Consider the following 24,515-nt stretch of genomic DNA (forward strand, 5'->3'; position numbering starts at 1 on the left):
GTCCAGTCACCAGCCCCTCATCCCCTTCCCTAACCGCTTAGCTCCTGCAAAGAGCTAATTAACTATCTGAAGGCTTGGGTGAGGTCTTCTTTGGCCTTGTACTTGAATCACAATGAAACTGTTTCCTGGGGTAAGAAGAGCTTAGGCCAGAGGTTCTTGACTTTGAGTAAGGACAAAAATTACCTTGGGAACTTGGAGATAAAGCAGATTTCTGTCCTCCTTCTGTTTTAGCAGTTTTGGAATGGGGGCCGGGCACCTGCATTTAACTAGCACCAGGTGATTCTCTTTTGCAGGTGGTTTGAGGAGCACACTGGAAAACAAATACGGGCTTGGCTTTGGAACACAGAGGAACAGAGAGAGAGAAAATACACTTTTCAGGGGATAACAGGCAAACATTAACGTCTTAACAGATCATCCTGCTAGAAATATCTGCACAGTATAAATACATATTCATATAACATTATGGATACTATTAGTATAACAATAAATACATGATCTATCTACCATTTTACCTGGCATTGTAGTGTCATCATTTTCTCTGTTTTTCTTAAAAAGTCCTTCAAAAACATATTTCTTATATTCCCATAAGATTTAGCTGTATAAATATCTGAATATTTATTTACCTAACCCTTGTTATGTGACATATGGCTTGTTTTCAAGGGTTGTTGTAATAAATAATGGTTTGATGAACATACTTCTCCATAAATTATTGTTCTGCATTTGTATTTAAAACTAAACACCATTATGAAAATTCAAACTAAGTCTGACATTACTTAGAAGTATTTGGTATTAAAGTATTTGTGTTTTTCTCCAGCAAAACAATTTGCAGGGTTTGGTTCTTATTTCATAATCAATTGTTTCTCCCACCTTGAAAACTAGCTTTCTGTTTTAACAAAATAGAAAATAGATGGATGATTCCACTTAGAAGAAAGAAGTATTCTTAACGTAATACTCATGAACCAACACTGTTGTAAGTGGGGCAAGTGCAGTAATTGTTGGAAGCCTCAAAGAATACTGTCTCCCATACCAGCCAAATAAGCCTTGGTATTTTCAGCCCACGGGTTGATGTAATCTACCCTAGAAACATCAAGCAGGATATTTCAGGAAGCATCACAGGTGGTTAAAACATTTTTTATGGTCAGAAAGTTGATAACAAGTAACTCAAGCAGTCAGTTGGTAGAACCACTGCAGCCCCAGCAATCTTAGCTGGGAACTTGTGGATGTAAATAGAAGGACTACAGGCAAGTGAGAGTAAATGGCTCTGTGTGTGTCCAAGGAACTGAACTTTTCATTTAACTTGTAAATTTTCTTTCTTTTTTTTTTTGTTTTTGTTTTTTGAGACAGAGTCTTGCTGTGTTGTCCAGACTGGAGTGCAATGGTGCAATCTCCACTCATGGCAACCTCCACCTCCCGAGTTCAAGTGATTATCCTGCCTCAGCCTTCTGAGTAGCTGAGATTACAGGCATGTGCCACCATGCCCGGCTAATTTTGTAATTTTAATAGTGACAGGGTTTCTCCTTGTTGGTCAGGCTGGTCTCGAACTTCTGACCTCAGGTGATCTGCCCGCCTCGGCCTCCCAAAGTGCTAGCCACTGCGCCTGGCAATTTAACTTGTATTTTTATTTTTTTAACAAAAGTAAAGCATAACATTAAACCAGTTCGTCTATTCACTCAAGGCAGGGACATTCTGTCTCATGGGCCATTTTCAACTTCAGCGAGGCACTGAGTAACTATATATATATATATTTTTTTTTTTTTGAGACAGATCCTCACTTTGTTGCCCAGGCTGGAATGCAGTGGCACAATCTCAGTTCACTGCAACCTCTGCCTCCCGGGTTCAAGTGATTCTTCTGCCTCAGCATCCTGCATAGCTGGAATTACAGGCATGTGCCACCACACTCGGCTAAGAATTGTATTTTTAGTGAGGACGGGGTTTCGCCATGTTGTCCAGGCTGGCCTTGAACTCCTGACCTCAAATGATCCTCCCACCTCAGCATCCCAAAGTGCTGGGATTCCAGGGGTGAGCCACTGCGCCTGGCCCTGAATAATGATTAACTGTGTTCATTGAGCAAACATTTTTCGAGAATCTTCTATGTTCAAGGCTCTGTTTGGTTCTGGCGACTCAAAGATAAGTAAAATTCAGTGCTTTATCTATCTTGGACCTGCCCACAATCTCCTGGCAGAGAGAGACACATAAACAAAGAGACACCAATAATTCCAGTATAATGTGATAATAGAAATACGTGTGCAATGCCATGGGACCTCTTGGAGTAATTCTAAATGTTTGGGGGGGGGGAGGGATAGCATTAGGAGAAATACCTAATGTAAATGATGAGTTAATGGGTGCAGCACACCAACATGGCACATTTATACATATGTTCTAAACCTGCACATTGTGCACATGTACCCTAGAACTTAAAGTATAATAATAATAATAAAAGAATAAACAGCCACTAAATTGCCAAAACAAATGGCTAATCAGTTTGTAAATGTTGCTCTTAACTCAAAAGAAACATTGTCCTGTCATATTCTAACATAATAATAATTCTGTTATTATATATTACTTAGATACTTCAAAGCATTTTCACAGATATATGAGAAAATATTGAGTCAGATGGCTAGACAGGGTCTTAGAAATCATCCAAAACAATCCTTTGATTGAGAGGCGAGGAGCTGAGAACCCCAGAAGGTGAGTGACTTCATTCAGGCTCCCTCAATGCCTTTATGGCAGGAATGGGACTATGATTCAGGTCCTCTCTCCAGTTGTCCAGTGGATTTTCTCTAACACAACAGACTCTACTTTGTATGGAGTCACGTGCCCTCGCTTAGTACTCACTATTGCTGTGACCATCTCAATTAGGATGGGAGCTGAAGTAAAAGGTATTTGTTCTTATTGTTGCCAGGATCATGGCTGAGACCCCTATAACAAAAGACAGATTAACAAGAGAAAAGCATACAAATTTATTTAATATGAGTTTTATGTGACATGGGAGCCTTCAGAAATGAAGACTCCCCAGAAAACCAGGAGAACTGTTTATTGTTCTGGACAGTTGTGCAGCAGTATGATTGGAGGACAAAAGGGCATGGTCTCATGAGAATGAGCCGGGGGAGTTTACCAAGGCCTGTCTGCTCAGTTTCATCACTGTGTCCCTGTGTCTTCAGAGATAAGGATATTCTTTTCCTTTAGGTATAGGGTGGGCACCGCTGGAGTGAAGATTTTATGACCTCCTTTAAAGGAAAGTCAGAACACATTTTTACAATCTGCTTCAGGGGAGAAGGGCAAGGGGAAAGATAGAAAGCCAATCCTGCAGGCTGAGGCTTGAACCCAAGAATGGCTTGAACCCGGGAGGCGGAGGTTGCTGTGAGCGAAACTCCGTCTCAAAAAAACCAAAAAAAGCCCCTCCCGCTTCTGCTGTTTTCTCAAATGCCAAGGTGCCAAATTTTGGGGGAGTGTGTCTGGAGCCTCACCCCTTTTCACAAAGCTGACACATGTGAACATCTCATTAGTACCCGTCTGAGTGTGTTGACTCTTCTCTTTCTTTATATAAAATAGAATTATAATAAGGTTCTCAAATGACATTTTCTTGGGCTTTATCCCTATAATGCCTCAGTGTCCACCAAATTCCTGCCAAATAGTTCCAGGAGCACCCAAGGGTGTCCAGTCCTTCTAAGCATGGGATGTCTGCCGTTTTCTTCTTCTGCCCTGACTCATTGGGGTGAATCTCTTGTCAAAGCCGACTGCAACTCAAGTCACAGATGCTACTGACTCCTGCTAAAAGGACTACCAGATGTGCTCAGCTCTCCATGGGTGGGCCCTGAGGATACTGGTATCTTGGCTAAGGGGACCATCTTTTATTATTGTTCACAGCAGAGTTGCTACATTTTGGGCAGGCTTTCTTTTTCTTTCTTTCTCTCTCTCTCTCTCTCTCTCTCTCTCTCCTTTCTTTCTTTGTTTTTGAGACATGGTCTTTCTCTGTTGCCCAGGCTGGAGTGCAGTGGTATGCTTACTGCAACCTCTGCCTCCCGGGTTCAAGCCACTCCAGCCATCCTCCCCACCTCAGCCTCCCTAGTAGCTGGCACTACAGGTGTGCACCATCACATCCGGCTTATTTTTGTATGTTTTTTAGAGATGGACTTTCTCCATGTTGCCCAGGCTTGTCTCAAACTTCTGGTCTCTGGTGATCCACCCAACTTGGCCTCCCAAAGTGCTGGGGGTACAGGCATGAACCACTGCACCTGGGCACATTCTGGGCTCTTGATACACCATCAAGATTGGACGGAGCCTGGTGAAAAGGTTCAGCAGTAATCCACTGGGCTTATGACCAAGATGTGCTCTGTAATTCTGTCTTCCAGTAGGAAACTCTTGGTCCCTCCTGCAGATAGACTCCAGTATGCTTGCCAAATGGGTTCTCAAGACATGACAAAATCCTGGGATGAATGGAGCTTATATTCTAGTGAAAAAAAAATCTTTATTTAGAACAGCCTGTATTCCATGGATGTCAATGAGGATTCCAATGAAAAAGAAGCCCATGATAGTGGGAAATACTGATTTTACTAGGTTAAATAGGTTTTTTTTGGAGGGGGTGGTGGGGACAGCAGCTTTATTGAGGTATATTTTATATACCATAAAATCCACTCATTGTAAGTGTTCAATTCGATGATTTTTAGTAAATTCATAGAATTGTACAATCATCACTATAATCCGGTTTTAGAACATTCCCATCAACACCCTCCCCATACCCCTGAATTCCCTCAAGTTTACTTACACTCATTCCCCACTGTCACCCACCGCGCTGGGCAACCACCAATCTACTTTCTGTCTATGGATTTGCCTATTCTGGATATTTCATATAAATGGAATCATACAACACCCGGTCTTTTGTGTTTAGCTTCTTTCATTTGACATAATGTTCACCCAGGTTGTAGTTTGTATTAGTAATTTGTTTCTTTTTTAATTGCTAATCAGTATTCCATTGCACTGCATTTGGTTTATCCATTCATCAGCTGGTGGACATTTGCACTGTTTCCAGTTTGGGGCAATTATAAATAATATTGCTATTAACATTTGTGTCGAAGTCTTTGTGTGGGCATATATTTTTATTTATCTTGGGTAGATTCTCAGAATGGAACTGCTGGATTATTTGGTAAATGTGTGTTTGACATTTTAAGAAACTGCCAAACTATTTTCCAAAGGCTATTTTACATGCCCACTGTCAGTTTCTGAGGGTTCCAGTTCATCACGTCCTAGCCAACATTTGCTATTGTCTGTCTGTTGATTAGAGCTATTCTAATGGATGTGTAGTGGTATCTTACTGTGGTGTTCAGCAGGTTTTTATTCAGGCCTTCTCATGGCCTTTAATACAGCAATGTGCATTGTGAATTTCCAAAAGAGAATAGTGAATAGAAGATGCTGTGTTTCCCAAACTTACTTGCTTTTGGAATTCTATTTTTCACTGAAATGAGAATATTAAAAGCCTGATGTTCTACAGAACAGATTTTGGGAAGCATTACATCATTTGATTATAATATTATATTTAACTTTGTTCTCTGTGATATTTAGTAACAAGCAAGAGTTTGCTGCACAATGATTTTGAGTCATATAGCATAGATGTGGAGGCTAATAGAATGTAAAAGTTAAAGGAGGATGCTTAAGAGGTTAGCAGCATGGGAAGTAGTTGTTTTTATGAGTAACTCAATGTTAGTTTGTTTTTCTCTGTACTTGGTTTCCTAGCCCGGTCCTGATGGGCCCCAAATCTCATGGGGCATGAGGCTGGGCTCGAGCTTAGAACTTGGCTACATTTTAATTGCTAATACTTAGATAATAATCATAATTTTTATTTTATTTTTAATTTTTATTAATTTATTTTATTTTTTGAGATGGGGATCTCTGTCTTTCACCCAGGTTGGAGTGCAGTGACATGATCTTGGCTCACTGCAACCTCCACCTCCTGGGATCAATTGATCTTCCGTCCTCTGCCTCCTGAGGAACTGGGATTACAGGTGTGCACAACCACGCCTGGCTGACTTTTTGTATTTTTTGTAGAGACAGAATTTTACCATGTTGCTCAGGCTGGTCTCAAACTCCTGGAATCAAGCAATCCTCCCACCTCTGCCTCCTAAAGTACTGGGATTACAGGTGTGAGCCCCCATGTCCAGACAATAATTATGATGACAACAACAATAATAGCTATTAGATGAGATTTAAATTGATCACATCTGTGCCAGGCACCGTGCTGAGCACTCTTCATGGATGATCTCAACTGAATTCTCACAATGACCCTACTATAACCATTTTACAGATGAGGAAACTGGGGCACAGAGCAGTTAGTAGCTTGCATGCAGGTAGTAGATATGGCAGAGTCAGGATTGGAACCTGGACCCTCTGAGACCAGAGTCTCTGTTGTACATCCCACAATCATACCGAAAAGGTGGATCAGCCTGAAAAAAGATTTTTTAAAATCTTAATTACACAGGAATTATATAGGATGCTGGAAAGGTTTCCAGTCCAGAATTTGGCTCGTTAGGGTCATCATTGTTCTAGTCACTCTCGGCCTTTCCTCCTCACCTAATAGGAAATGCACCATGTGTTCTCCTGTGGGAGTCCTCTTGTGTCTATCCTTCCAGCCCCATGGCCACCCCCTTGGTCCAGACCTCACCTCTCCTCTGGACTATTACCAAGCATGTACACACACACACACACACACACACACACACACACACACACACACACATGCATACATGAAAGCTTCTACCTGGTTTCATTGTTGTTAGAATTTTTATTAAAAACCAGGAGCACATCCCCATGAGAAGGATCTTTCCAGAGCCCTGCCCTGCTGCACTGCACTGCTGTGTCCAGTTTAACAACCTTCACTGGCTCTCTTTTCTCAAAGAAAATTTCAAACCCTGAGCAGTGTATTCACACTGACTTCTATTTCCTTCCGCATCATATCTCCCATAACCTCCCACTCTTGGATCAACTGCTGTAGGCCACCTGGCCTCTTCACTGCTGCCAAGACAAGCAAAGCCATCCTGCCTCCATGCCTCTGTGTAGCCTTGTCCTCCAGCCTGCCATGCCTTCCTCTCCATTGTTTGTTTCTCTGAGCCCTTTCCTGCCCTTGGACATCCCCACTACCTCTAGGATACTATTTCAGCAGATCCCGGCCCATAGGACCCCTCCTTCCTTTGGAACCCCTTGGAGAACAAATGTCTGTGACCCTGTGTCATCTATCTAAGTTCTTCGGTCTCAGTCTTATTTTCTGTAAAATGGGCACAATAATAGTCCCACCTCACACAGTTCTTGTGCAGGTAAAAAGATGTAAAGCACATGGTAAACTTAGAACAGTAACTGGCACAAAGCCTCAAGGCAAGTATTCAATAAATGGAAGATACTGTTATTAATAATCGAGATTGTAATTTTTATTACTGCATGATGCTTTGTGTTGTTTTAATCTAACTCTCTCATGAGGGGTAAATCTTCTGAGAATGGGGATCAAGTCATGTCACAGTTCCTGTAATGCTTCAGCATCAAGATCCCAGGACATGTTTGTTGAGGATGGGTGAGCAAACCCTAATCAAAGAGTTGGAAGCTCAATGTCAATGTGAGCTCTACCAGCGACTCAGCATGTGACCTTGACTTATATTCTTGGCATCTTCGTTTCTTTCACTTTGTATCATCATCCCTAATATTCTGTTTGAACGTGGATTTCAAATCCAAGCCCGATATTGATTCTCTGTGTTAATTTGGGCACATTCTTCAATCTTCTTAGTCCTCAGTTTCTTAATCTGTGAAATGGAGAGAATAATCTTGTTTTACTATTGGCTGTAAGAATTAATGAGGTATTGCTTATAAAATGCTCACCTCAGTACTCAGTTCAGTTGCACTTGTGGTTGTTTTATCATAGCTGTTTGATTTTGTTATTTGATAAACACTAGACTTGTTGAATGTATTAGTTTCCTGGGTCTGTCATAAAAAATACTACTGATTGGATGGTTTAAACCACCGAAATTTATTTGTTTCATAACTCTGGAGCTTAGATGTTCAGAATCAGGGTGTCAACACCGTTGATTCCTTCTGAGAGCTGTGAGAGAGAATCTGTTGCAGGTTGGGAAGCCTTAGGCTTGTAGATGGCATTTGTCTTGGGTCTTCACATTGTCTTCCTTTTGAGCATGTCTGTCTCTGTGTCCTTTTATAAAGACACCAGTCATATTGGATTAGGACCCATCCGAATGATCTCATCTTAACTTGATCACCTCTGTAAAGACTCTATTTCCAAATAAGATCACATTTTGAGGTACCAGCAGTCAGAATTTCAACATACCTTCATGCTATAGAGACACAATTCAGCCAGTACCATTGAAAATGATTAATAGTTCTATTTCTTAAATGAAATAGAAATGAAAAATCACTGGACAGTGATTCCCCTTCCCTCCACTGCACTTGACATTCACAGCAGTTCTTTTAACTGGATCAGGTGAGTGGAGTTAGTTTTGACGAAGATCCTCTTCTTTCTGCAAAGCAACTCCCAGAACCTTTGTCCTGAGTGGTGAGTCCCACAAGTACTTTTGGAATTGTAAGTCTATCACTTCTAGTTCACGATGTTGTTATAGGGCCCCCGGGATGGAAATAACACACCAGGTCTCAGTCAATTGGTGTTCTTTCCCTGTTTTTATAGCACTCTGCAAACTCTCCTGCTGTTTACATGTGACTTATATTCCTCTGGTGGTCCCTAAATAGATGTAATAAAAACAGATTTAGAATATTAATCTGACATGGTTCAAGCCAACATGGTCTAATAGAAATTTATTTACTGGAGATGGTGAAAAATCAGAAAGAGTAGAGTGCGAATCATTTCTTAGTAAGTATTTGTTGCTGGCTTCTTTGGCACTGTTTTTCAAAGTGCAGTCCTGGATTCCCGGTGTTGTTTGTGGAAAATGCAGATTGCAAGGTCCTGCCCCCATCCTGCAGATTCAGTGTCTTCCAGGGAGGGGTCCTGGAATTGGCATTTCTGTTGATCTGCCCATGTTCCGAGTGGTGCTTCACCCTGCAATGTTTGAGAACCACTGGTTTCCATCCTCTCAGAAGGAAATGCGTTGTGTTGTCTGAGTCAGATGGGTTTCAGTGCTGGAGTCTGTCCAGGGCTGAAGACCAGGAGGGCCAGGAAGCAGGTGTGGGGCAGATGGCCCAGGGATGGTCTGTGGGCAAAGGGAGGAGTCAAGTAGCCATGGTGAGGACAAGTGTGTCCAATCCTTTGTGAGGTGACATCTGCTGAGCATGCTAAAAGGACAGTGGATTTCAGGTGTGACAGGGAGGCCTGTAAAGGTTGATGGGGTCTGTACTGTCGGCAGGTGGTTTGACCTGGGACATGAGTCTCTGGCAGCCTCAATGTATGGAGGTCCGAGCATCATCCCTATCAAGGGTCTAGCAGCTGGGAGCACTGGGGTGGGGTAGGGGGTGTAGGAGGGGCTGATGCCTAGTCGTGAGGGGGGCTAACTCCACTCACCTGACTCCACTCACCTGACTCAGTGAGGCGGGGCCTCAGAGCCACTTGGAGAGAGCTGTGTGCAAATTTGGATTTCTGAGCTTGAACCAGCCCTTCTTCATTACACTGTGGGAATCTGTATTTTTAAAGCTCCCCAGGTGATTTAATGTGAGTCCCTCGGGATAGCATTTGAGAAGCATGAGGAAAGAGTTGGCTTTGGGACCAGTGACCTGGTCCTAGTGCTGTGACCTTGATCGTGTTACTAACCCACTCTGAGACAGTTTGATTATCTCTCAAATGAAGATACAGATTTTTTTTCTTTCTTTCTTTGCTGTTGTGAGAATTATAGATAAGAGATGTGATACACTTAGCACACTCTCTGGCACACGATAGGCCACAATAAATGGTGGCCCCAAGCCTTGTGAAACCTGAGATTCTAGGCACAATGAGAATCCACTGGGCAAAGGAGTCAACAGAGGGACTCTGACTGGAATTGGGATATAGGATGAGATCTTGACTCTAGACAACATTGCCTCCTGGTGTCCAGAAATGGAACTAGAAAAAAAAAAAGAAAAAAGCAGCACTCATGTCGAGGCTTAAATAGTATTTACCTGTGCAGACCAGGCACTATTCTAAGCACTTTATGCACAACCTTTTGAATAAGTACTGTTGTTATCCCATTTTATACATGAGAAAATTGGGGCTCGGAAAGATGCGTGCATGGTCGCATGGTCCATTGTGCAGCAGAATTGAGTTTCAGACCCAGGTCATCTGGCTGTATCCTCAGCCCCCTGTTGCTGCCTGTTTAAGCCTCATGTGAGGACAGAGTGGTCTTTGAACCACAATGCTGAGTCTCAAAAGTAAGCTGGGACTCAAGAAAAATGTTTCCAGCTATTTATTTATTTATTTTTTTGCCATACATTTCTAGATGTTAAATTGTACAGCCACTTCATGACAAAGTTAGAAAAGCTGGCATTTTCATAGCAGAAACTGAGCTCTAATAACCTCCACTATTGCCAAAGGCTTGATAAGTTCTAATAGAAAATCCATAACACAAAATTATCTTAGAGTGAAAATCCCTTGACCACTTTATATTCCATTCTTGCATAAGATTTTTAATTTTTTTAAATTTTATTATTATTGTTCTTTAAGTTCTAGGGTACATGTGCACAACGTGCAGGTTTGTTACATATGTATACATGTGCCATGTTGGTTCGCTGCACCCATTAACTTGACATTTACATTAGGTATTTCTTCTAACTTGCATAAGATTTGACCTCTTTCATGGGTCAATTAGAGCTTCAAAGGGCTTCTCTGACCACGGTTCCTTCTCCCTTAGCCTCCAGCCTCACTGAGTCAATCCTCATTCAGTTGATAGAAATTTGAATCTCTGATCAAGATTTTCCCCACCTTACACATGAGGCATTGGCTTTACCGAATATATTGGCTTAATTCTGAGAGTATTTTGTTAGAATTTCAACCTTTTGTAACATTCTTCTCTATCCCTTCTCTCTGTTCTCAGGGCATAATCTTCGGTGGCAGGACAAATCAGGCCAGCACGCAGTCTGCCAAGTCCCTGTCAAGAAAAACAGCTAGATCCATTTCTAATCAACACTTCCCAACACAACACTTCTGAGTCTCTAAAGGAGACCAGAGCTTGAAACTTTCCAGACTTCCAATAGATATCGAGTACAAAAGGATATTTAGGTTGTCTTTGCACAAATCTGGTTGATTTGAGAGATAAAGGGGTGAGAAAACGAGTGTGACTTTCACCTAAGAAGTCACATGAACATATTTCACGTTTGAACTACATAGTGAATGATGGTTATTGAAATAGCCCAAACCTCTACCACAGAGCGAGGGATATAGCTCAAGTGGCAACCAAGCAGTCGCAGAACCAAGGAATGGATGACTACAAGTATCAGGACAACTATGGGGGCTATGCCCCCAGTGATGGCTATTACCGTGGCAATGAGTCCAACCCAGAAGAAGATGCACAGAGTGATGTCACCGAAGGTCATGATGAGGAAGACGAGATCTATGAGGGCGAGTACCAGGGTATCCCTCACCCAGATGATGTCAAGGCCAAGCAGGCCAAGATGGCGCCCTCCAGAATGGACAGCCTTCGGGGCCAGACAGACCTGATGGCTGAGAGGCTGGAAGATGAGGAGCAGTTGGCCCACCAGTACGAGACCATTATGGATGAGTGTGGCCATGGCCGCTTCCAGTGGATCCTCTTTTTCGTCTTAGGTTTGGCCCTGATGGCCGATGGAGTGGAAGTGTTCGTGGTGAGTTTTGCCCTGCCCAGTGCAGAGAAGGACATGTGTCTGTCCAGTTCCAAAAAAGGAATGCTAGGTAAGTGGAAATTTCCAATGATCCCTCCAATGAAAGGGAAGGAGAAGTAAAATTTATGTAGTATCTGTCACTATTAGGCACTTTAAATATATCACAATGTACCCATTTTGCTGTTAAGGAATTTTTATCTTGGAGAAATCAATTGATTGGCTTAAGTTTGCACAGCTAATAAGTCTTGGAGCTTAGATTTCTATTGAGGTCTATCTGACTTCTGAGCTCTTAGTTTGCTTTCCAGATCTTGTTGCCTCCTTGAGAGTCAGATTTCTTTCTTCTTCTTATTAAACCTTCTTCGATGTCCAAATGACAAATACATTTTGGGAGTGGCAAATGTGGGAGTGGCAAATTAAACCTTCTTGCATGTCCAAATGACAAATATATTTGGGAAGAGACCTCTGGCTGGTGTCTTCCACTTGGTTCTTCTCTCTGTGTCTTTCCAGAATCTGATGGTGTCTGTTCCTGGTTTCTCATGTACATAAATGTTAGTAGGCTGAATGCCCACATACCCTGGGGATGAATGGTGGACTTGAGCACACCAGTGGAGTCCCTGCAGGCTGTTGGGAACCGTGCTGTGAAGCACAGATGGATTCTGCAGGATAGAGGAACAGCTTTGCAAATCAATTAAGAGATCAGCATCATCAGAGCCAAGCATCAGCATCAGGCTGAGGGAGAGACGATTTGTGAAATTAGAGAGAGGATATGCACAAATGGTGTGATGTAGAAAAGATTCATCATCATATGGACAAGCATTTGTCTTTAGTCACCAAATGTCCTGCAAAACATATCTAGCCTCTAAACTTAGAGTCCATGGAATTAATTGTGCAGCAAACATGCAGTTATTTAGAACTATGAGTCAAGTTCTCATTCAAGACCAGGACATGCTTGTGACCCTGAAGAGCTCAAAATCTATCTAGCAATTCAGCTCCTTCATTCAACAAATATTTTTTATTGATTTACCTTATGCTAGACTCTGTGCTCAGGACCTGGGAAGAAAAAAGCTTTTGTCTCTCAGATAATTTGCATGTAGTTGAACAAACAGACATTAACAAACACAGAGAATTATTTAGTTACTGTAGGGACAGTCTCTATGAAATACCTGGTGCAATTCAGATCCCCAATATTTGCTATAGAACAACAGCTAGCAAACAGTTCTGTAAAGACCCAGATAGTAGATATTGTAGACTTTGCAGACCCAGATGGTCTCTGTCACAACCACTCAACTCTGCCACGGTAGCACAATAGCAGCTTTGAACAACATGTAAACAAATGGGCGTGACCGTGTTCCAATTAGACTTTATTTACGAAAAAATGGTCGGTGGGCCAGATTTAGCCTGCGGGCTGCAGTTTGCAATCCCCTGAATTAGGGCCACTGTAAATAAAACTGAGATATCAAATAAAGGACATCTGCATAAAGAATTGTTCCTGGGGGCTTTTTAAAATGGTTTTACACATTTGTGTTTAACTAAAGGGCCATTTAAAATGATTAGAACTATGTCAGATATAACCATGAGGGCACCAAAAGAGACAGAGTATATGCAAACAGAAGGAAGGGCTTGAGAAGCAAGGATATTACCTAGAGTTTTTAAACACCAATATCATTTTAGTGTAGTTCTTTTTCATATTAAAAAATTCTGCTACCTGCTTTTAAGTATAAATAGTAGATTTTTTTTAAAGGACAAAACCAACCAACCAACCAACCAACAACCGATAAAACCCAAAAACCCCAAACAAAACAAAACCATCTCCAACTGATGTAAACATTTCCAAGACATTAATTTGTTTTGCAGCATTCCCAACTGAAACCCTGGGTCCCTGTGAGTCCAAATTGGCAACATCGGTAATGATTTCATGCCCTGCTGGTCTCTCTGGCACCGTGGTGCCTAGCAGCCTCTTTAACAGAGCTGCAGTATGGTTGCAGCCCTTGCTGGCTCTTAGGGCAAATGCTGGGAGTTGCGGGAACATGGTCTTAATCTGGGGAGTCCAGGTTTTTGTAATTTTGCTCTTAGTGTCTGCCCAGAAGATGCTGTGACTCAGCCCAAGAGGAGAAGGCAGACCCTCTGAACAGAGATGGACTTCCTGTGCACTCATGGGACCCTCTTTGTGGTCAAGAAAATGAATGTCTAAATGGATCCAGGAGGCTGGATGATTTGAGGATTTCATGAGGCCAGAATTTCCACACACGGTCACATGGAACCTTCAGAGTCACCATGTCAGCTAGATGATCTTTGTCCTTCAGTGTAAACATGCAGACCCAGATTCAGAGAGTTTTATCTAAGGTCACATAGCTCGTAAGTGTCAAGCAGGGGTTTGACCCCAGGTCTATTTGACTTAAAAGTCTGGGCCCATTCTGCCACATCACACTGCCCTTCTCTCATGCCTGGTTTGTGGGAAAGAGGTCATGCCATGCACAGGCCACTGTCTGTGTCATCAAGCACCTTATAGATTACTTGGAGCACCAGACTGCTTCCAGCAGAAAGGGAGCATGGTGTGCTGATAATGATGTGGGTACTGGAGTCCAACCTCTAGGCAACTGGGTGTGTCCTATATGTCATCGATTTGCTAGTGACCTTGGGCAAGTGATGACTCGTCTAATTCTTGGTGTTTCCATCTGTAGAATAAGAGCAGTAATACAGTGCTGTGAGGACTAAATGAGATAATGTAGGTGTAAAGCAACCAGCACTTGGTGCCCCCTCAACAACGATTAGTTCTTGTTACTTTATATTCTGCCATTCTGCCTTCTGGCATTTGCAGTGAACTATACCTGCGGTGAGATGATGAAGCAGTGTGGCTCTGGAGCCAGTTACTTGGGTTTGAGTCCTTGCTGTGCCATTTCTTAGTAGCGTGATTTTGGGCAAGTTGCCTGGCTTCTCTGTGCCTTGGTTTCCTTGTTTGCAAAATGGAGATAATAATTGTATCTACTTCATAGGATTTTTTTGGGGAATTAAATGAGGTTAATCCATTTAACATGGCTAAAACAGTACCTGGACCTAATCAGTGCTCAAGATATCTTAGTTAACATCGTTAATTGTGGTTGTTATTATTACTAAACTCATTGCTTGATAATGATTCAGGAACAGATTTTCTCAGGTGAGACTGCAAATTTCTTTCAGCCAATGTTTTTTATGATAGACTTCTAAGGTCAAGCTATCCTACCTCAGCTGGTAAAAAGGCTGTTTATGTTTGAGTGCTGCTAACTCAGATCTCTCTTTCCCCATCCTCTCTCTGTTTTAAAAAGAAACTCTCTGGTTGGGTGTGGTGGCTCATGCCTGTAATCCCAGTGCTTTGGGAGGCCGAAGTGGGAGGATCACTTGATCCCAGGAGTTTGAGATCAGCCTGGGAAACATGGTGAAACCCGTGTCTACAAAATACAAAAGAAATTAGCCAGATATGGTGGTGCATGCCTGTAGTTCCAGCTACTCGAGAGGCTGAGGTGGGAGGATTGCTTGCGCCCAAGAGGCGGAAGTTGCAGTGAGCTATCATTGTGCCACTGTGCTCCAGCCTGGGTGAGAGAGTGACAACTCGTCTCATTAAAAAAAAAAAAAAAAAAAAAAAAAAAAAAAGAAAAGAAAAGAAAAGAAAAAGAAACTCTCTGAAAGTGATGTCTTTACACTAGACTTCTACTTGATGACCCAGGAAAGGAATTCAGTAAGAGAAATCTCCATTCCCAAATTCAAGTGTCAAATCATAGGATATTTTGTTATTTTTTTCCTGGAAATTAATGAATCAGTTCAGAAAATAAATAAATATCCCTTGGCCAGGTGACAAAAATATCTGGGTGCTGCTGTCCTATTTTTCTGAGCGTTTAGAAAGATGAAAGTTTACTTCTCTTGAGCATTATGTTTTGTTGGATCCTCATCTGGAACTGTCACACTTGGGGAAGAAAAAGGTCTGTGAGTATGTTGTTGACATTGAAGGCTCAACCCTGCCTAGTGTCCAGCAGTTGGTCTCTTTCAACTCTCAATGAAGGAGAAGCATTCATTTGTTAATTAAAGTCTTCATCCATTCTTTTAAAAAATGATTAAACATTACCACACGCCTGGTACTCCTCTGCTTTATAGCAATACAAGGAGACAAAGTCCTGGCACTCAATGAGTTTTATTCTAATGGCGGAAATGGAGGTCACACAGAGATGTTAAATACAAACACCACAATATAATCGTGCAATGCAATATTCAGTCTTACCACTTTTATTCAGATAGGAAGGAAACAAAGACAGTGTAAAGGGATAGAGCTTGAGCTTGGGGAAGTGGTTCTAGAATTAGGAGATTTGTTTTTGCAATTGCCCTATTAATGATTGTGTGACCTTGGGCCAATCTGAAGTCTTTCTTCTGAAATTCCACAATTTTAGGTGGTTGATGAGTGAATCCACATGTATTTTAACCTTTTATGTGATAATTATGCATTTTCTGGGTATGTAAAAGAAAAATCACCCAAAGAAATGACTAAACTTAGGAAGCTCAAGGCTATGTGGCAGGGTAAGCCATTTGGTTCTTACAAATGACATCACTGGCAACGGATTATCATGTTTAGGAGTGTGGAGTTGATCCCACCAGCAATGGAGAGCTGTTTAATGGGGAGCTACGAAATATGCCTTTGAGGAAGGAGGTGATAAGATGGGGCCTGTGGTTTAGGATGATCACTCTACCCCAGTGATTTTGGTACTAAGAGTGCTTCTAGAGGAGCAGAATTTTGAGGATGAGTTTTCTGCATTGGTTCTGGAGTTTCTGGAATTGTCTTTCTAATCTGATTAGATTTAAAGATAATTCATTTTTTGAATATGAGAGCCTTGTCTCCCTGGAGTTACTTTTAAATGGCAAAAACCACAATTATTTTTGCACCAGCCTATAGGATGACAATATTGGCGATACATAAGACAAACCAACTCCATGCTTTTCTGCCTGCATTTAATAAATCGTCACCAATTTTTCATAATTGCAAATAAGTGCCTCAACCTGGAATTGTGGGCTATTCCTTACCTTCATGCCTATGAATGTGAGCTTCCCTTTCAGGCAAGAGTTCTATGTTTTGCCTGAAGAGTTTTGATTTCTTGGAAGGATCCAGCGACTTGTGTATTTTATTGGCTGTTAGTTTCTTGCCATCTGCAGTGAAAAGACTCTGGGAGTTATACCTTTCAGAAAGTGATTTAGAACTTAACAGTTGACCCCTGGGGCATGGTGTCTGTGCCGGCCGCACGGAGGACACAGAGCAATGTCAGATGGGGCAGATTCATTAGAATAAATTGTGAGCTGAATTTTCATGGCAGCTCAGAGATAGATATATTACTCTGCTGTCATGAAAGATTATCCCGTGATTGTTTTATATGCAATTCTAGCTGAGCATCAGGGCAGAATATTTGATTCATGAGCCATGTTTTGTTTAGGCCTAAATTCATTGTCAGTTCTTAAAAAGAGGAGCCACTCTGTGTCTCAGAAGGAGGTGGCATGGAGGGGGGCGGGTCACTTGTCTGGCACAAAATATGTCCTCAGTAAATACCTCCTTACTCATGATGGTGAAATCCACCACTGGCAATGTCCGTGTATTTCTTTCTGTGTTTGATTTATATCAGTTTTCTTATTTATACTGTTTAGATCGTGTAATTCTTCAGGATAGACTGATTACTTGATGCTTTTGTGAAAAAAAAAGCTCAGAAGAAATAGAATAAACTTAAAATGAAGGGCTCCTTTAGCAGGCATACGCAATTGCCGTGTTTAGGAGTGTGGAGTTGATTCCACTGGCAATGGAGAACTGTTTAATGGGGAGCTATGAAATATGCCTTTGAGGAAGGAGGTGATAAGATGGGGCCTGTGGTTTAGGATGATCACTCTGTCCCAGTGATTTTGGTACTGAGAGTGCTTCTAGAGGAGCAGAATTTTGAGGATGAGTTTTCTGCATTGGTTCTGGAGTTTCTGGAATTGTCTTTCTAATCTGATTAGATTTAAAGATTTCAAAAATAAACTTATTTTTGAGCATAATATATCGTTATAGCAGTAGTTCCTTTCGAATTTTTCACATTTAAAATTTAATTTCAACTTTTATTTTAGATTCCGTGGGTACATGTGCAGGTTTGTTATGTAGATATATTGTATGATGCTGAGGTTTGTGATATAAAGGATCCCATTGCTCAGGTAGTGAGCAAAGAACCTAACTGTTTTTCAGTCCTTTCTCCTCTCCAGTAGTCCCCAGTGCCCATTATTCCCATCTGTATGTCCACGAATACCCAACATTTAGTTCTCACTTATAAGTGAGAACATGCAGTATTTGGTTTTCTACTCCTGCATTAATTCACTTAGGATTATGGCCTCCAATTGCATCCATGTTGCTGCAAGGAACATGATTTCGTTCTGTTTTATGGCTGTGTGGTATTCCATGGTGTATATGCACCACCTTTTCTTTGTCCAATCTCCATGTTGATGGGCACTTATGTTGATTCCATGTTAAAGAACCTTTTGACTCTATTTCTAGGAGTAAAGAGAGCACTCATAGTCCATGTTGTGATGTGGCAATGAAGATACATAAAATATCACTAGATACATCTAATCAAATACTTATAATAGGCAAGAATCTGGGCGACCAAGTACATGATACCTTCCAACGTTTTTGTCAAACTAATGAGTATAATGACTTTGGCTGGTAGCACTAATGTTACAGGACAGAGTAGGGAAAGAAATAGATGAGCCCAAGGATTCAAATTCCCAGCTCAAATGCTGCATAAAGGATATGAAAGCTTCTGTGTTTCCCTTGAAAGAGATCCTTCTCTCCTGAGATTGCTGAAAACCAAACCCAGAATCTCATTCTGTGAGTGGCTGAATTACAGTGAAAATTGAATTCCCAGCCTTGCAGGGTGTCTTCTGTTAAAGTGAGAACATTGACTGGGAAGGAATGAGATCCTGAAAGTCAGCATGGGGATGTGCGGGAAGACTGAGGAAACTGGGAACACTGAGCCCCTAAATTCTGAGGAGTCTTTTTTGGCAATATAAGCAACCTCTCTGCCCCCATTCAGAGAAGATGAACTCTGCAGTGACTGGGGAGGCTGTAAGTGCCTCTTCTGAGGCAGTTGCCTTGCAAGACTTGCTGATTCTTGTCAGGACCCACCCATTTTCTTGTACAATTTATGCAAGGAAGAAAACCCTTCTTAACGTCAAGAGATTTACATTTTTACACAGCAGGTTGTGTTTATTATAATACAGTCAGTGACTTCATAGTCAGAGGGTTGACTATTACAAAGCTTATGAGGAAATTCACTTTTCTGTAACTAACACACAATGAATAGAAGTAAAATTTTCTACAATCAACCAACCAACCAGCTAGCCAGCCAACTGAAAAGCAAGCTCTGTACTCTCAAGATTAAGAGCAATTTCACAATTAAACCACTGGAGTTAAAAAAAAATCTCTCAAAGAGAACATCTTGCACACAAAGCACTCATTTTATCATGTGAGATACAGATTCAGTGTGGATTTAGCTTTGAAGGTGACGCTTTCCCCACTTGTCTACTGCTATTTTTTTTATGCCTTTCAGCTTATTCCAACATCAAAGGAGAGAGTCTACTACCCATTACGAAAGCACTTGTGTCAATAACTTTAAATTATTAACTCCTTGTTAAAACTTACGGTTTCTGAGTTATTACTTGGATTTTGATCAAGATTGAATCAAAGATATGTGGAGCTTGTGTAGATTTTAGTTTTATTGGGAATAAAGAGCAATGTCTGGAAAGAGAGGGAGAAGCAGAGAAAGAGAGGGGGAGAGAGAGACAGAAAGAGAGAGAAAAGACAGGGCAGTAGAGGATGGTTCTTAGCTCCCAAGGATGCTGGGAAAATTAAATGAAATTATCCCTGCTCTCTGCTCTAACTACTCTTCTCAGAATCTGAACACAGTAGATGCTTAGTCAGTACTCATCTTGCTCCCCGATCCAATGGCGAAACCTGATGTTTTAACTTCTCAGTTGTTTCAATATTGATTAGAGCAAGGATGTCTCAGGACATTCTGTTCACTTTGCCTGCAGAATATCTCCCTTGGCAATGTCACCTTCAAAGACTTTAATGAGTTGATTTTCCTCCATAGTTAAGTGCACCCTTCCGGAAGACCTGGTAAATGAAAGATGTTTAGTAACTACCAATTTGCTAATCATCAGAATAAAAATATGTTATTTATTTATTTATATTGATTCACCTATATTTATACTTATATTTGCTCCCACAATGGAAAACTTCACCAAGAATAAAAGAGACTCATAAGACCCTTGACTCATAAGACCCATGTTGGAAAATATGATCTTCCAGACCACAGAAAGCACAACAGAAATGAATGGGAGGAATTCTTAAGTAAACTGGCATATTTACTGAGAATGGAGGTGGAAGTTGCAGAGTTGGGTGTGGGCTGGAAACATATAAAGCTCATTCCCTGTACAAGTATATGTAAGCTTTTGACCTTGGTGGCCCAATGAAGAGGGTTTAGAGATGGATCTTTTATAGAATCATGAGAGGCTTTATTCTGGTTATCTATTATTGGATATCAAACAAGCAAACACACATATACTCCCCATAGAACCAAAACCACCATGCCATTTACTTTGCTTATAAATCTGCAGTCTGGGCAGACACCCGGCCCCTGTCCAACTTGACATTGCCTGGGGCAGCTGGAAGGTGGGGGCTAGAATCATCGGAGGGCTCACGCACACAAATATCTGGTACTCAGACTGGAAGACACAGATGGCTGGGGCTTCTTTTGAACATCTCTCTCTATCTCCATATGATCTCTAAATGTGATCTTTCCAACATGGCAGCTCCAGGGTAGCTGGATTTTTTTTAACCTGTTGGCTTAGGGCTTCCAAAGGGGCAGATCTTGGAAAGAGATCTTGAGAGAGAAAGACAAGCAGAAGCCTTTCGTGACTTTGCCTCAGAAGTCAAGCATGTTATTTCCTTGAATTCTATTTGTTGAGATAGTAATAAAGACCAATTCAATTTCAAGAAGAGAAGAAATAGACTCCATCTTCTAACGGAGGAAATGACAAGGTTCTGGAGAGCATGTGAGACCAGAAATTTTGCTGAGCTATTTTTGTGCAGTATGGTCAGTTACTGACTTTCTTTAGAATGAGTCCTCTGTGTGGCCCCTCTCAGTCATGCTCTATTGACATGTTGGGCCGGTCAATTCCGTGTTCTGAGGGGCTATCATTTGCATTGTAGGATGCTTAGCAACATCCCTGGCCTCTACTCACTAGATGCCTGTAGCACCCTGTTCCTAGCTGTGACAACCAAAAATGTCTCCAGATATTGCTAAATGTCCTCTGGGGGGCAAAATCACTTCCAGTTGACAACCACTGCACTAGATTAATGTCCTGAATCCTGACTGCCCAATAGAATCACCTGAGGAGCTGCTGACAAAAACTGCAGACTTTGCTCTAGAATAATTAAGCCAGAATGTCTATGGATGAGTCATGGGCATATGCATTTTTTAATAGCTTCCTAGTGATACTATTGTGCAGCCAGAGTAGAGAACCAGGTAGTTTATGCAAAGACTGTGTATGAGTAGGAGCTGCTGAGACGTCAGGCTTTTTGTTTATCATGCTATATAAAAAGTAGGAACTATCCCCGCGTGGCTTCCTTCATGTGTTTGTGATGATGTTTGGAATATTTGCACATATCTTGGGTAGCATGGAAAAATGGAACTGCGTTAAAAAATCTTGTACAGTGCTTTATAGATTTTCGGTGGTTTTCCTAATCACTCTTATTTGATCTTTAAATGACTCTGTGAGATGAGCAGAGTGATAGTCTGTATTTATGCAATGAGGGCAGTGTTGCTCAGAGACCTTAAGGGATGAGTGCTGGACTCCAGTTCCTAATGTGATTTTCCTATCCCGTGTTGCCACTCATTGTCACTATGGGTTCCTTTATATTAATGAAGTTGAAAGGTTTATTTTCTCCCATACAGACTTCTTCATAGAAAGCAAAATAAACTGATATGAATAAATCAATTATTTCACACTGTCTTGTATAACGTGTTACTTTTTTTCTAATTTAAAAGCAAATTATAATAATTATACCACTACCACCACTACCAAGAGTTACAATTTGATAAGCTCTTTCTTTGCATCCATTTTGTACTAGGTATCTTATCTTATACCATTTCTAACCTTTATAATGACCTGCAAGGCAAACATCATTTTCACTGTTTAACAGATGAGAAAACCTAGACTCTAAGAGGGTAAAGTAACTTGTAGAAACTAGTCAGTGACAGATCTAGGATTTGAAAAGTCCAGTTATGTCTGACTTCAAAGTCTGTTGCTTCTCTTTTACCTTGCTGTCCCATCCCTGGAAGACGTTTCCAGGTGTGCATTACACATAAAACCTTAAACAACTTTTATGCAAAATGCATGACTTCAATAAGATGCAAGTGTGAAGTAGGCATTGGCCTCTATCAGGGTGCTGGAGTCAGTATCAGCCCATCTCCTTAGGTGAGAGAGGGATGTTGTTTGTGTCCTAGCTAGCGGGTGTAAAAGGCTGGGTGCTGATTTCATTGGAAGGGGAAACTGCAGGGGTCTGCAGTGATCCCTGAGGCTAGACTGTCAGCCTAGAATAGGCTGCCAGAGAGCTGAGTGGTGACATTGCCATCCTTTGTGTCAGGGGCCCAAGAGATGATCCGTCACTAAGTATGGAGCAGAGCAACAGAGCACAAAGAATTTCCCGCATCCCTTCCACCAGCAACGCTATCAGACAGAGAACACTAGGGTCCTCGGTGGAGCTAATGACTGCCGGCTAAAATGACTCTTTGAGGCCGGTGGGTGTAAACTTCCTCTTTATTTTGTAAATCTTAACCAGCAGTAGCTCAGATGAACTGATTTCACTTTGCAAAGGATTTATTTTAATTTCAGAGGAGAACGCTGGAAAGTCACAAATATTAGCAGGGATGGAAGAAAGGGGGTGTGATAGAAGGTCCTGGAAATGTAATAGCCTTTGACATGCTCCATGGGGTCCACTGAACAGGCTGGATGTGAACATCCTCTTCTCCGTGTGGGCTGGCCTGTGCTGCCTGAATGTGCGGAGTGTACGCTTTCTATTTCACCACTGGAGATTTTGCTGACTCAGAGGCATTCATCAATCTCTGCTGGGGATGTGCAGAAAATAGTCCAAAGAAGTTTTGTCCTTGCCTTGTTCTCTCTGCCTCAGCTCTCTGTGGGTCCTAGAAAGGGGAGTCTTGTCCTTGAAAGGAGACATGATAACAGATTATAAGGTATAAGGCATGAATTACAAAATTATAGTACCATTTAATATTAGAAGTGAAAGAAAGGAAGGAGACCTCCTAGCAGGCCCTTCGTTTCTGACTTGAAGAAACTGAGCCCCAAGGAGACAGTGTCTTCGTCAAGGTCACATACTCTCAGATCAGAATCTGGGACTCCTGACTATTGGCACAGAATTCTTTCCCCTCTGCCAAGTTGTCTTGCTGTTTGCTCATAAGTGATGATTATTTAAACCAATCAGATCATCTTTCATTAGTATGGTTTCTTTTTTAGGAGGCAGCATGTATATAGGGTGCATTTGGCTTCTGGTAACAATAGCTTTGAATCATGAAGATACTCATTATTTATTGACCAAGAATTTTCAAAGTAGGTAGTACCAGAATTGGTTCAATGACTCACTGATGTCAGGGCATGAGGTTGGCATGTCTGCGATTCTCTTTACGTTCCCTTGAGGTCACAAGATGGCCACCATAGCTCTAAGCTCTATGTCCCCCAATAATGACTTTCCAATCATCTGGCAGGTGTCCACCAAGTCTTATGGCTTGCCTAGATTAATTACTGGCAAGAAGAAGTGGATGAAGATGACCATCTTAAATTAACTACGATTGATCCCCTAGAGTTGAGTGTGTCTTGGGAGGCAATCTCTCTGAACACATTTAATACGTGAACAAAAGTCAGGGTTCCCTTAGCAAGGAAGAAGAGGGAAAAAGGCTGTTGGGAACGTGACCAACAGAGTCTATCACAGGCATAAGGTTTTTAAAGGTAGGCTGTTTGACTTCATATCTTGGCTACATCACTAACCCTATCATCTTACACAAATCACTTAACCTCCCTAACCTTGGTTTCTTAATCTGAGATTAAAATATATTAGTACCTGCCTTCAGAAGCATTGTGAGGATTAAATAAGATAAAGCACATAAAGGACTCATCACAGTCCTGGCACACAGTTAGGATACAGTAAATATGAGCTTGTATTTGTATATTTTTAATTTTTCACTTTATTCAATAGCTCCTTAAAGAGTCAACTTACTCATGGGCTTGTTTACTGATGAACAAGAGGTGTAAGTCCCTCCTGTCCCGTCATGGAGCCAACATTTTAGTAAAGAAAAAGCCAAAAAACAAAACAAAACAAAACAAAACAAAAAACTAGATGGCTCTCTCTGACTTCCATTTTTCCACTGCCAGGAGTAAGAAGATTCTAGAATTCAATGTATTCTTGGTAGGCTTCCCAGCATTTTTTCTCCCCAGTACTACCAGCCTTGCCACCAAGATCAGGACTAATTTCATTATGCTCTTTATCCCCGTATGTCAATCACCGTGAGAGGTTCATGTCTGCCAGGACACCCCTTACCACCCACATTTGCATTCCCCTGTGGCACTGTACATGCCTCCATTCCCCTATGTTTCCCCCTTCTCCTCTGAGGATGTTAATTAGCCCTGCAACCTTAGATGCA

General features: G+C 41.5%; 1 protein-coding gene across 1 annotated transcript in view; it reads left to right on the forward strand.

The window, feature by feature from the left end:
• The window catches only part of SV2B (synaptic vesicle glycoprotein 2B), a 204,966-nt gene that overhangs the window by 118,275 nt on the left and 62,176 nt on the right, over nucleotides 1-24,515 (forward strand). Inside the window, exon 2 of the mRNA XM_011978388.1 lies at nucleotides 11,001-11,833. Within this exon, the coding sequence (XP_011833778.1) occupies nucleotides 11,383-11,833 (451 nt within the window). The 5' untranslated portion in view covers nucleotides 11,001-11,382. The remainder of the gene's footprint in view (nucleotides 1-11,000; nucleotides 11,834-24,515) is intronic.

Source organism: Mandrillus leucophaeus, unplaced genomic scaffold (assembly GCF_000951045.1).
Source record: "Mandrillus leucophaeus isolate KB7577 unplaced genomic scaffold, Mleu.le_1.0 Scaffold193, whole genome shotgun sequence".
Classification (NCBI taxonomy): Eukaryota; Metazoa; Chordata; class Mammalia; order Primates; family Cercopithecidae; genus Mandrillus; species Mandrillus leucophaeus.